This window comes from Castor canadensis, chromosome 10 (genome assembly GCF_047511655.1).
Source record: "Castor canadensis chromosome 10, mCasCan1.hap1v2, whole genome shotgun sequence".
Lineage (NCBI taxonomy): Eukaryota > Metazoa > Chordata > Mammalia > Rodentia > Castoridae > Castor > Castor canadensis.
This window is the reverse complement of record NC_133395.1, coordinates 67,876,583-67,891,833: the sequence shown is the minus strand read 5'-3', so window position 1 is coordinate 67,891,833 and position 15,251 is coordinate 67,876,583. Positions and strand designations below refer to the sequence as shown.

At 34.0% G+C, this 15,251-nt stretch overlaps 1 protein-coding gene across 5 annotated transcripts in view; it reads right to left on the bottom strand.

Annotated features, from left to right (window-relative positions):
- Window positions 1-15,251, bottom strand: part of Trpc4 (transient receptor potential cation channel subfamily C member 4) — a 222,632-nt gene that overhangs the window by 48,957 nt on the left and 158,424 nt on the right. For all 5 annotated transcript variants that reach the window (XM_074043503.1, XM_074043502.1, XM_074043506.1 and 2 more), the window contains one exon: window positions 2,044-2,183. In XM_074043503.1, the coding sequence (XP_073899604.1) occupies window positions 2,044-2,183 (140 nt within the window). The remainder of the gene's footprint in view (window positions 1-2,043; window positions 2,184-15,251) is intronic.

Below are 15,251 nucleotides of genomic sequence, written 5' to 3'. Positions count from 1 at the left end.
AAGACAAATATTGCATGTCTCTCTCATATATAGAAGCTAAAAATGACAATTTGAAAGTAGAAGAGAATAGAATAGACATTACCAGAGGGTAGGAAAGGTAGGAAATAAGGGGGAGGGGTTTTAGGGAGGTTGGAAAATTGGTACCAAAATATAGCATATTTATATACAATAGGAAATATTTATATATATATTTGTGTATATGTATACACATACATATATTTGATATGTGTATGTTGATAAAATGCTATTTATCAACCATTGGAACTACTGCATTGCCAAAAGCAGATAGGCAGTAAATAATTGAAGTGTTTCTTTTCAGTTATTACCATTTATGAAAAATATTTCTCAATTTGAACTTCTAATGTTCTACAGAACAGTAGGGTGATGACAGTTTGAAATAATCTAATTTTAGGAAGAACCATAAAAATGGTCCTTAAAGACTCCAACACAAATATAAGGATATGGAAATGATAATTACTCCAATTCGGCCAGTACTCATTGCATGCATGTGTTGAAATACACATTGTACCCCATAAATATGTGCAATTATTACATGTTAATTAAAAATAAATAAAATAAAACCAAAAGAATAGTAAGTGCCATCCTTAGATTAGTTATGCCAAAAACACTTGTGAGTTTGTTAAAGGGAAAATTTTAGATCTCCTAATAGTCCTAATTTAAAAGCTGGGGATGGAGAAAAGAAATAAATGTTTAAGCAAGCCCTCCTGATGATTCTTATGCACCTGGAAGTTTGAGAAGAGCTGCCACTGTCAAATTATCCCAGAATTTCATGATAGCATAGGGCCATAAATAACTATATGCATTAGTTTTTAGTAGAGGAAGATTAAAAAATTTCATTGATGTATCTAAGGATCGCACAACTATACACATAAAAACAGATGGACAATCTGCCATATATATATGGATATTCTTCTTGGGATAAATTATTTTCTTCTACAGTCTTAATAAACTGTTCAAGGTCATATTAGCATTGATGTATATAGTTAGAAACACCAAATTATGCTTACATTCTTAAAAGAGCACGCTTTCCATAAAATTGATAGAAATTGCTTTCCTTACTATTTTGGTGAGCATTGGTAACATTTTAATTTTAAAAAATGATTGGAACTCTGGCTTTTCCAAATGTGGGCAGTTTTGATCCTGTTTTATCTGAATATTGCACAGAGGCTCAGCCCACTATTTTAAGAACTAGACTAAATGAATGAGAATTCACTTACACATTAGTATTTACTAGTTCAGATCATTTAATTGCATGCATTATTCATGTGGTACCCAATTACGTATTATCTCTTTTTAAACAATTCACTACTCATTTTCAAGCAAATTATTTTTAAAAGCAGAGCAAAAGAAAGAGACAAAACGAAGACAGGGAAGAGGGGATGATAATACTGTGGTTTGAAAACTCCTCCAAAATATGCAATGATCCTGATAGTCATTGCAGGACAAAAATGTTTTATGTAAATTATGTGGTTGGGAAAAAGATTGATGTTGTACAAAGTCTGGGGGCATAATGAGTGTGTTAGATTTCAGGCACTGTCGTGTTGAATGGGATGAGGAGAAAGAAAATATAATCTGGTCTAATTATATCAAACTATATTAGTTTAAACTGAAATAATAATTTCAATGCTTTGAAAGAGTAATATTTTGATCTGGCTGTGAGGTTTTATCAATTAGTTATAACTGATAAAAACAGATTTTGGTTGACAAAGTTTAAAAGTGTTTGAGTTAGAATTTCATTAGAAGTAGAAAGTAATAGAACTAAAAAAGCAGCTATTCTGAATAATTTTGAGGCACCATTTTATTTAGAGGCAAGGTGATTGGGTGGTTACTCTAAGAGTATATTAAAATTTGTTTTGTGACTATTGAGTATACCTTATCTTTATATTTTATTTCTACCTATAACACATAAACTAATGAATACTACATACAAAGATATAGCTAACTTAATAAAATTAATAGAAGTTGAAGGAATATTCTTAAATATCAGACTTCTGCTTTGCCAACAATATAAATAGAAGTTACCTTGACAAATGCGACAATCTTCAAGGAGATTGTTGCTAAATACAAGGAGTTCATCACAAAATCCATTAGATTCCACCAGTCATGGATGTAATCTTGAAGTCCGCCATCCCACATCTGTTTAATTTCTCCCCATATAAAACCTGCAATTATAGAAACTTCATTGTAAGTGTGGCTTTCAAGCAAATCACTGAAACACCAGGTATGCAGTTTAATAATTGTTGATCTGAATGCTCCAAGAGATCATTTATTTATACTAGATAAAATATCTGCTTAATAGATAATAATATTGGGTCCCAAACACTTTCTAAGACGTTGAGGGTGCTAAGATAATTCTAGAAGAGGCTATAAGGTCAGTCTCACTTAATTTTATCCTTTTGGTATGTTCAGAAAAGTATAATGTTTTAATTAAACTTGAACTCACCTATAACTATACATACATATTTTCTTATGGAAAATGTCATAATATTTTCCTGTAGGAAAATACCTTGAGATACATTTTCCCCCAAGTCAAAAATACTTAAAAATTCATGGTAAACAGTGTATCTTGCCACATACTTGGTTCCAACAATTAATCAAGTTACCCTGCTGTGTTTCTTAAGCAATTAATACTTTTGGAGACCTGACTTCAGTCTTAGAGAAAGAATATATCATTCATGACAATTCGTTAAAGTAATTTATATCTAGAAATGCTTCAAAGTTATATCCAGAGAAAACTAAATACTTTTCATATATTATGGTTCTATTTTAAAATAAAGTAATTCATTTAAATATTCAATGCAGTGCTTATAAAGTATTAATGTAGGTCATTATTTTATTTCCATGATCTTATTAAAAATACATAAAGCTATTTTTTAGATTCTAATGATGAAAGTGACATAAATAAGAAATCAGGAATCTAGATTCAGGAAATTTCCTGATTCTAGAATCAGGAAATATTAAAAAGATAAATATGATATATTTACAATATAACTGTATTAATAAAAAGCAAGCAGTAAGACATCCTTAAGATAATAATAGTCTGGAATGTAAAATGTGTAGTATCATGTTTATAACTGCTGAAAATGTAGAAAGTTGGAAAGAATGCTGTCCCTATACTAACAGCAAGTTTATATCATATTAACTGTAAGAGTAATAACTTTTCATGTATTTATCGAGAGATAGAAATCAAGGGGCCTAAACTTCAAGAAGAAGCATGTTCCTATAAACAAATATGTTGTGAGCCTTTAGCTCACAATGCACAGGGCAAAGACCCACTGGCACCATGCAAGAGAGTAAGAAGAATTCAGCAACACATTTTAAATAAATTTCTAAAGACTGAGTGTGAGCAAGCTTAAGGTGGACTGAGCCCTGGGAGGCATAGACACAGAGGGGTTTCTATCCATTTGCATGCTTTTCTCCACAGTCTCAAACTACTGCTCAAGAGAAAAATTATAGTGTAAGCCTGGCAGTGCAAAGAGGCTGCTTCTGTGGGAAAGGCACAGATCCCTGTCCAGGCTCCTGTCTCTTAAGGGGCAAAACATTCTGGGGAGACAGAAGAAAGAGTCCTGGACCTCAGACTTAAACCAATACCACTAGAGGTTTCTTATCACTAGTGGAGGAGAAGGAAACTCTGTAGTGTTTATTGCTTGCAAATTCTAACTGCCATGAAAATGAGGGTATGTATCATGGAAACATCTCTACCACTAATGCACAGAGGACTTCCTAAGTCTGGCTGGTTCAGGATAACAGAGAGTTTTTCTGCCCCTAATCATCAGACAGCAATTTAAGGCACAGGTATATAGAAAAGATTAAAAGTTGTGGATGAAGTAAGAATACTGAGAGTAATCCTCATTGCCAACAATGGTAGAAGCATCTGGCATACTGAAACTGACTGTAGCCAAAACAGAACCCCAAATCAGCTCAACTTCTAACTGTATTGCCCGAACCTCCTACCACAATATTTTAAAAGAAGTCATGTACACTTTTCCATGTCAGTTCTGGGTGCGTCTATTGCTTCCTGCTGCATAGACAGGAAAAATAACCCTGCAAAACTCACACATGCACACATGTGCACACGTACATCACACAATGATGCATCGTATTCATGACTAAATAAAAAAGCAGCCAAGAAAATAAAAATATAATTTGCATGCAAAGAAGGATGCATAAGACCGAAGACAAACTTTTGTCAAAATCTATCCAAGACAGAAGACAATGAAGTGACATCCAGACACAAAAAAATCTATCCAAGACAGAAGAGAATGAAGTTAACCCAGAATTCTGAACATAGCACAAATAGCTCTCAGAAATGGTGAGCTAAAGTTTTTTTTTTCAGACAATCAAAAGCTGAGACAGTTTATTATGATATTCAGGCTATAAGAAATACTGAAGAAATGTCTAGGGAAGATGTATGTTATATTAGATAGAAACTAGAAACTTAGGTAAAAAGAAAGAAATATGTAACTCCAGAAATGATCAAAATGAAAATAAACATAAAATATATATTTTGAATTTTTGTAGCAGACTATCTAATGCAAAACAGTAGCTGTGAATTATAGCTTATATATAACATATGTAAATATGTTTAGACATTAGCTTAGAAAATGACAGCGGGAATTAGAAGCATACTGTCTCAGGTTCTTGCACTACACATAGAGCAATATTGTTTGAACTTAGAATATGATAAATGAAAGTCTTACAAATAGTAGGGAACCCTCTTAAAATATTTTTAAACATATTAAATAAAGGGCCAGAAAAATCAATCAATAAAACAAAATCTAGTTCTTTGAAATGGTCAATAAAATTGATAAAATTATAGCTAGAATGATCAAGAAGCAAAGGACATCTAATATAAATTACTAATACCAAATATTAAAGGAATATCAGTACAGGTCCTACAGAACTGATAAGGATAGTAAGTGACTGACCAACTTGAAGCCCAGAAATCCCACAACTTCAATGAAATGTAGATTTTTGTCTGAGGCATAAATTTCCAGGTTTTCTCAAGAAGATAGAGAATAACTTGAATTATCTGATAACTTCTTAAAGAAAATGAATTTATTGTTAATAACCTTCCAACAAGAAAGCCTCAGGTTCAGTTGGCTTCATGGGAAGTCCTACCAAACATTTTTGTAAGAAATAATACTAAGACTAATCAAAATCTTAAATGAGTACAGCGGGAAAGAACACCTAAGTGAAAAATTACTACTCTGGTTTTAAAAAGATAAAAGAAAACTACATGACAACAGCCCATATGAATATGCACAGAATATTCAATAAATACTAGTGAGTTAAACAGTAATATATAAAACAGTAATTTATATATTAGTGACACATAAAATTGTGATGACATAACCAAATGCTGTTTTTCCAAGGAATGCAAGGTTGTTTTACACTTAAGCAACAATAATTTACCCATTATTGCTGAAAAAATATTATTTCAACAGATTCAGGATAATCGTTTGACAAAATTTAGCATTCATTCATGAAAGAAACATTCAGCAAAATATGAATAGAAGAGAAATTTCTCAATCACATAATGGACATTTATAAACATCTGTAGCTATTACCACTCACTTATTCTGAAAAAGACTTGAAAATAAATAATTTAAACTTTGAAATTAATGAGGGAGCATGACTATGTTCCCATGAAGCTCTCTAGAAAAACTCACCAGGAGCCCACTATAACTGGGTAATCATAGTTTGCTGACCTGGTAATGATTACATGGATTTATGTGCTAATATTTTATGTCCTGGGACAGCCCTCCCAAAGAGTCATGCTATAACTTAATTTTGAATATATGTAGTAAAAGTTTTAAGACTGATATTGATGAATGGATAAAAAGATAGATAAAAATAAAGTAGTAGCTGTCATGCATTGATTATAGATAATGTATGAGTTACTTTTCCTTTATTTTTTCTGTATGTTTGAAAATTTTGATAATAAAACTTTGAAATAAATAAGAGTAGTAGATTTATAGTACATTGCTAGTAAAATTATCAATAGCTATTTAAAATTATCCACAATTTTGCTTTAAAATTTCAAGTTGCATTTAAGTTTATAACACAAATGAAGACTGATTTCATGTAAATTAAATGTAGTCTCTATTTTGAAGTTAGTTGTAGACCACTGCTTCAGTCTACATTTGATGTTTGCATCTTAGCCTTCCCTTTGAGGCTTAATTTATTAATAAATCACTCCTGAACATTCAGCTAGAAAATAATTGGGGATGTAATAATATTCTCTCTTATGTTTAAGAAAGGAGTTTGTCACAATTGAATGAGGAATGATTCATGTCCTGGATTTTAGAAATAGTGGAAAACTTAGAATATATTTTATCCAATGAGGAAAATTACTGAAACACATGGAAATACTTTCCTCTATTACAGTTTTGGTGCTTTTTCCTACTACCTTTGGAATATCCTTAGATTCTAGCAGATAACCATAGATTACCCAAGAACACTAAAGTCCAAGGAGGCAGTGCAACTAATGCTATGCTACTAGTTATTGGAGAAATCAGGATTGGATCTGAATTTCCTACATGCAGTGTACTTGTGCAACACTTGCTTATTCTTAAGATCTTGCAGTGTAGCTTATTTTTGTTTTCTTGAAGTTTTCCTGATTTCCAGATATTAGAAGAGGTATGTATGCAGTCATTGAATGGCAAAAGCATTTTAAGTTCAGCAGAAGGCACAGTGATAAGAACTGGACTGTCAGGTGAGGGAGGTGCCTGGCTCAACCTAATATCATTAGCTCTATACTTAGCCAAGTAATCTTTTCTAATCTCTTTAGCTTTCAGGTACTACACTTTGAACAGAGGTTTGTATTATATGACTTCCAATAAAAGCCTAGTGCCCCAATTGTATAAAATGACAATTGTTGCTTCCTGTTCATATTATCAAAAAATTCACCAAAATTGATTATCATGGTCGCTTAAATCTGTTGTGCACAAGAGGACACAGATTTGGTCTGCTCCAGAAAACAGAAATTGATAAGAAAGATATAGAAAAAGAGCCTACAGTTCAAAGTAAAGAATAATCTGGCAATTTGTGTTACTCTAAAACTGGAATGGAAGTACAGAGTCCAGTCCAAGGTCTAGAGTGCATTCCATCATATGTACTCCAAAGAAATTTTGGCAATGAATGGAAACCTGGTCAGTCACTTTCAAGTTTGTACTATAAAATGAAATATATTTTAAAGTGCCTGCTAAACAATAAAAACATTTTTGTTTTATAACTCCTTATAGGTAAATTGCACTATCACTATACCTGCTTTCACCAAACTAGAAAGCCAAATGTGATTATTAACATTCACAAAAATGGCTAACTTCAAATATTTTGAGTTATTAGGCAGAGGAAGAAAGGCAGTAGAGCTAATTGCTTTAGACAGCAGAAGGCCCATTGGGAAGGACTTGTGTAGAAGCAGCCATGAATTCCGTGCAGCATGATATTTTAACTTGCAACTTACTTAATATCTCAGAAGATTCTGTTCTTAGGAATGACACTTCAATTGGAAGTGTAGACTAGATGACTTCTAAGCGTTCCTAAGAAGACTAATAACAGACTCGTAATTCTGATATACTGCCAGCTTTTTGTGGGGAGGGTAGAGGAGTCTAAGGAGACATTAAATATGCCTGTCTTGACTACCCATAATCTTACCTCACTTCTGACCTTTGAAAGGCACGGAACAGAGAAAAAACAGAGTCTGATGAAACTAAGAACTCATGCCATCGCTTTTTATTTAATTTGAACTATAGATGCTTATTAGATAATGGGTTAGATTCTTTTTTATAACAGCATATTGGAATATCATTTCAAATATTTCTATGTCACCACATAACCTGTTTGATTGCTAGGCTACTGATTTCTATCTGAAACAAGCATGTTAGTGTAAAAATAAATTTTGTCTTTTGCGGCAACAGTCATTAAATTTTTAAAAAAACAAGTCATTTGAAAAACTAGAGGGTGCTATTAACTAAGTGAAAATACATCTAGATAGTAAACTATTCATGGTAACTAAAAAGCCTGAAGAAAACAAAGCTTGAGGGAGCTTATGTCACAAAATGTTTGTTCTGTTCCCACAATGGGAACATTTCAAAATTTCTCTTTCTGTTTATAAACAGATGACATGATTTCTCAGAGTCAAAGTGGAAGCCCAATTACATGCATTAATGTCACTATGGTAGGAACCAAGGAAGGAAAGATCATAGTGCAAATGAGTCAGAGAACTTCTTTTTAAAAATATTTGTGGATGACTTGGAAGTTCTTACTATTTTTTCCTACCTCTCCCATAACATTTTCACTCAGGGATATTTGAGTGCTCTATCATATTCTGTCCTGTGATGCTGGCTCTGAGGATGTGCCACACTTAACAGATGCCACACTTACCGGCCTGAATTTCAAGTGACAGATGTGCACCTCTGTAAAGAGATCTCTTGTCTTGCCCTCTGTTACTGTCAGTACTTACTCAAATACTAAACAACACCCCAAACAAAGAGCAAGTCACCTTATAACCAATGGCAGCCTCCAAGGGTCTATTATTCAGACCTCAAAGCTGTCAGGGATCTGAACTTGGAAGTCTCTTTGTAAAAAACAGTTCTGTGTGAAGATACCAAATCAATGAAGATGAAAAGAAGAGGACAAAGTCGCCCTTCCTGCTGGACTTCTGCTTTGTTTGTTTTGTTTTTTTACAAATCAGGGAATAAAACAGCAGTTTCTAGTCAGAATTCTACTTCTCTTCCAAGGAAATACCAATACTGTAAGCTATTTTCCTTAGTAGAGAGTCATATTACACTGGACCCCTAAGAGACACTAAGTTAATGGTAGCTCCTCCTGTGTTCTCAGCATATGCTTAAAACCTAAACAAAGATAATGCTGAGAGCCCCCAATCCACTTTTTGATGACAGCTTACAGGATATTATAGTCAAACATTTCCTGCTGGGGCTTACTAAGAGATCTTACAATTATTCTTTTTAACAAACACCTACCCATCCATCCTCATGGTCCATAATGAGCAAACACTGGGAAGGCAGATGGGACAAGAGCTATGATATCAGGGCAGTGCTGCCTTGGTGTTATGTGGGAATAAATAACAGAAAGAGATAAGGGTGGTGTACCCCATAGCATTACCACCCCCTTAATTGAAATGAAAGAAACTGCATAAAAATCCCTCCTAAAGTCTGGGGATTTATCCTGGTAAGAACTGCAGTCTCATTCCTTGCTGGGGCATCTACTTGACCAATTGGCTTGCTTATCTCTCCCTGAGTCTAGTTTACTAGGAAAAAGAGAAACAGTGGGATTGGCAGTGGGGTTGTTGGTGGCAGTCTGGCTTCTTACCATTTGATGTGGCAAGGTCCTGTGGTTCTCTGGTGGTCAGTGCATGTTATAGGAAAAGACTGAACCTGAGTCATCTTGCCAGAACTCAGTAGGGAAATGTTCAGTTCATAGGTCCCAACAGGAACTGCTTGGTTTACAGAAATTGAGGCATGAGGCAGAGCTGAATTTCCTCAGAAAACCATGCAGTGTAGTAGTGTAATACAACCTTCTATAGATCACTCTCAGGACAGTCAGCATGTCAATGCATGCCACAAAGGCTACTCAGGTAATATCCAGAGATTTAGGATACTCAAGAAAGATCTGGGATGAGGGAACCAGCTAAGTAATAAAGACCTTTAACTTCTCCTCTCATTCCTCTTCCTTGAAGCAATGGGAGTGGAGAAAATGTAGTCTGTGTTCCCCCTTCCATTCCAGGGCTAGAGTTGAAGCACAAACAAAAGAAGGACCAGTCTAGGTCCTTTAAGACATGGTGTTGATAATTCAAAATCTGAATTTATCATAACAATTCAGAGTGGTCATGATTTTAGTCAGCAGACCATACTCAAGGGAAGACTGACTTAATGGGATATTAAATGTTTATTTGTTTGAGGACATTTAAAAACCCTATACCATTATGGTTTTAACACCATTGTATTAACATTTAAAATTTAGGAATACACAATTAAGTAGGCACATATTTATTTTCAAAGTTTAATATGGAAGGGTGCTATGTTAGTTTTAGATTAAGATTAGGGTGTAGAATGTTAGAATTCTAGATTATCTGATGCTTTATGACCTAAATTTAGTTAGCTAAAATTATCAAACAGGAAGTTTCTAGCAATGCAGTACCATTCTTTTTATAGGATTTTGTTTAATTTAAAATTTTCCATGAAAACTAAAGCATAGAATACTTTAGCAGACTGGAGAATCACCTTTCTAATGAGTAGAAATAAGCTGTTCAGTGTATATTTTTTGAATGAGTGAATTTTTTTCACTGTGGAGATTACCACATTCCACTTAAGATAAAATTCTGATTATTTTAAAAAACAAATAAGAACAATGAAGTGTATTTATCACTTCGTATTGTCTCAAACCACCCATCCGTCTTCCCTCCCTCCCTCCTTTCTTCCTCGCTCCCTCCCTCCCCCTCTCCTTCCCTCTGTCCCTTCCGCCTTTCCTTCCTTCCCTTTACTTCCTACCTTCCTTCCTTCTTCCTCCCCCCCATTGGAAGCAAGGGAATTTAACCTTAGTGTCTTACCAACTGATAAATGAAAACCAATTTGTCAAGATCATATCAAAGGATATTATTCTTTTGTTTTTAGAACAGATTGCTTCTTTCAGTACTAGAGAGCTGTACAGGCTATGTTCTAGACTGGAGACCAGGTTACTGCTGATGACAGCAGTGATAATGTGCATGTTGGTAAAAGTGATATTTAGAGTAAATCATAGCAAATAGGCATCTTAGAGAGTGTTTTGCCTTTAAGGAATCCTACTCACATTTAATCTATGTCAAGATCGAAGAGGACAAATAGGCAAAGCCATATGAGCATGGATATTTAGGTTCCTGAACAGTTTTTGCATCATGTACCTCTGTTCTCTCCCAATTCTGGGTCAATATTTCATAGAGAATAATGGTTCTAGCTCTGGAGGTACTGGAGTTTGAATCTATTATCACCTACTTGCTAGGTCCTTGCTCTTGGATAAGGGCTCTAACTTCTTGAAACCTGTTTCCTCTCTGTGAAATGAGATGTTGATATCATTTAATATGGTTAAATGGAGTAGTTACTCATAAGAAAATGTGTTTAAATCAGCACAGTGTCTCTTTAGTTTCCAACAATGTTATTTCTATCACTAATTCCACTGCTGTTACTTCATATTAATGAAAACATCCCTCAAGTCTTGGACTTTCACCCTTGCTTTTTTCTTCTCTTTTTTTATCAGCACATACTAATTGTACAAAGGGAGTTTGTTGTGATATTTCCATACATGCCTATAATGTACTTGGGACTCTTGAATTTTTATATTTGGTTATCTTTTCCTATCTTTCCCCCTCTTCTTTGGACCATATGAACTATGCTGCCATCCATGGCCTAAAGTTATTAACTTTATCTCCAATAAAGAAGTCAGTTATTCAGTGTTAGTAAGTACACACACAATAATTTAAATCTTTCTAAATATTGTATTGTGTGGTATTTCCTGTGTTAGTGTTTAAAACTCCATAAAAGTGATCTTAAAATATTTCCCCCTACAAGGATCATATATCATCTTGTAATGATTATCTGGTTTTCTTGAAAATTAAGATGGTTCTTTAAAATTAATAACTGAATTTTCTGTAGCTATGTATGTCTGCATATGTCTATAGTTGGTTTTCTAAGATTGAGTACTATGCCAAAGGAGAGAAGGAAGAAAATCTATGTGCTAGTTTCCTATTACTGCAGGAATATTTTGGAGTGCTGATTGAGGACATAGGTAGTTCAGGAATGAGGCTGAGAGGATGAGTACTTAAGACACATGATTTTAATGACCTTTAGATAAAAGATGAGAATAAAAGGTTCTTGGGGATATAGCTCAGTGGTAGAGCACATAGATTCACTCCCTAGCACCAGTAATAAAAATGTTCACAAGATAGAAAGAATTTATATACATATATACATATATATATGTATATATATAGTTGGTCCCTATGAATGTCAAGATGAGAATATGATCACCATTTTTCCTTCCACATCTTCTTTTTGGCAGGCCTAGTTGAAAATTTTAGACTTGTTAATATCAACCTTTAAAAATATAAAATAAATCATGGAAATGAGAAGCCAATGTTGCTAAAGAAGAATTAATAAGTAAGTGTGTGTTATAGGCAAGATGAATAATCTGGATATTATGAGCACGTCTTATGCCTAGGAATTCAATAGGCTCTATTTTTAACAGAGCTTAGATCTCTTCCTATGTTCTATCTTTCCCTCAGTTCACCCATTTCATTTTCATGCTCACTGCGCATAGAGTCACACACTCTTTAATCCTGGCATATTGATAGGCAGACACACAATATCAATCACTTCAGCAGCTATTTTGTCTCCTCATGGGTAGCAAAGTACTTACTATTGTATTAATGTGACAATTCTCACCAAAGTTTTATTTCTTTTATAAAGAATATTATCAATTTCACAATTATTTTGCTAAGTTGGTTACATAAGTCTATATCTGGAAGTTATATATATATGTACACTTTTTTTGTGTAGGGGAATAAGCTATGACATGAATTTATTTGTTATAAGTTAGTTATAATGGATTCTGAAGAAAAATCCAAGTGGGGCTTTGGGAAAACCTAAAAACTAGGATACAGAGGCACCTGCACATCCATGTTTATTGCGGCACTATTCACAATAGCCAAGTTATGGAAACAGCCAAGATGCCCCACCACTGACGAATGGATTAAGAAAATGTGGTATCTATACACAATGGAATTTTATGCAGCCATGAAGAAGAACGAAATGTTATCATTCACTGGTAAATGGATGGAATTGGAGAACATCATTCTGAGTGAGGTTAGCCTGGCTCAAAAAACCAAAAATCGTATGTTCTCCCTCATATGTGGACATTAGATCAAGGGCAAACACAACAATGGGATTGGACTATGAGCACATGATAAAAGCGAGAGCACACAAGGGAGGGGTGAGGATAGGTAAGACACCTAAAAAACTAGCTAGCATTTGTTGCCCTTAATGCAGAGAAACTAAAGCAGATACCTTAAAGCAACTGAGGCCAATAGGAAAAGGGGACCAGGTACTAGAGAAAAGGTTAGATCAAAAAGAATTAACCTAGAAGGTAACACCCACGCACAGGAAATCAATGTGAGTCAATGCCCTGTATAGCTATCCTTATCTCAACCAGCAAAACCCCTTGTTCCTTCCTATTATTGCTTATACTCTCTCTACAACAAAATTAGAGATAAGGGCAAAATAGTTTCTGCTGGGTATTGAGTGGGGGGAGCGGGAGGGGGTGGAGTGGGTGGTAAGGGAGGGAGTGGGGGCAGGGGGGAGAAATAAACCAAGCCTTGTATGCACATATGAATAATAAAAGAAAAATGAAAAAAAAAAATTTTACATAGAATTACCATGATCCATCAATTTGACTTCTGGATATGTGTCCATATACAAAATTAAAAACAAGGTCTCAAAAAAAAAAAAAAACTAGGATACAAAGGTTTTTCCCTTTTTCCATATTTTGTTCAACAATATCTTCAGAAACCAATAACTTCTACTTGAGATGAAACTGCTGCTAAACACATTACACATATAACTTGCTTTTCTAATTTACATATAAATTTTTATAAAATAGAATTGCTTTTTTCGTTTACATGTAACTTTTTATAAAATAGAATTTCTCATATGAATATTCTACCCATTTCATATCCCAGTCTTATATGTTAAAAACAGAACCCTGAATAAGTTAAGAGTCGGAATCAGTAGAACAAGTCTTCTCTCCTGGCCCCAGACTTCTTCTAATCCATTATTCACTCTTTCAAGTGAAAATTTCCATTTTAGATTCTACAAAGTACATCTCTGTCATTGACCAATTTGAATATTTGGTGATACCAGTGTTTTACTTTTTCTCTAATTTAAATGAGTAATTGCACAGTTTGAGAAGTACATTGGTATTTATATATCTGGCATCACCTGTTTTTTGGAGCAGTCTAACAGATTTATCTATGATTTGGTTTTTGTAGGTCAGGATGACCAGAATCATAACTTGATACCTATATGAGACATTTGGATTTTTATATGCTAAAAAGTCATCTTGACTACAAATATTTGCTGGAAGATGTCTTGACGTTGTTTGATGAAACAAAAGAAGGTTCAATAACCTTCAATACAAGCAAGTCTGAAAGTAATTCTAAAGGATGACGAATTACAACTTATAAATGAAGCTACTGCAGAGAGGTAGAAGAGCCGTTCTATACTGCTTTCTAAAGGCATCATACTCAATAGATTTCAATTTTAATAGTCAACACAATGTCAAGCTTCATAAGGAAAGATATTGAAAGGAACATAGAATTATTATTCTGAATTGTACTGAATGGCAAGTATTTGGATCTGAATTCCACTTGAGGCTGAGTACAGTTATTATGTGTGAAACAAGGTAACAACTCATACTTCTGGAGAAAGAAGGATTGATTAGAAAAGATAAGCTTTAAAATTAGAGAACCTTTCTATTAAAAGGAGTGAAAACCTAGGATAATAAATATGGAGTTGTTTGTTTCATTGAGCAAAGTCTTTTTGCTGGGGTAAATATGCCTCCTGTTTGGAGGAATAAAGGTGAGTATTTCTCCACAGGAGGTACCAGGCCTGAGGAATACCCTCTGAAAATGCATGAAAGGTAAATTTAGTACAAATAAAGAGGTATCACTTTATACAACACAGAGGTTACATGGGTTGAAAATTGAAGTCAATTTGGTACAACTTGAGTTAAACATGAACAGAATCCTTTTTTCTCAATGTGAAATTAGCATTATAGGGTCACTCTGAAAGGCCCTATCTGTTTCCACAAGTGTTTCAGTCTTATTAGTATAAATCTGGAAACTTAATACCTATGAATTAGGAAGTAAAGAAATATTGATGATTCATTAATATAGGTATCAGATCAGACCAAGCCTTTCTGTCTATACACTTTTGATAATAGGTTAAAACATTCCTAACCTCACATCTCCACCACCCCCAACAAATAGCACTTTTTTTTCTTCTAATGATGGTAGGACTTAGTAGAACTTGAGATCTCATGCACTCTTAAACTTTCATTTTATAGATAGGACACTGAAAATCCTGAGTTTGTCACTGTCCATAATTTAATAGTCTCTTAGAGGTAGAACCTAACCTAGTACATGTATTCCTATCCAGTTTTTTTTTTTTTCTCCCACA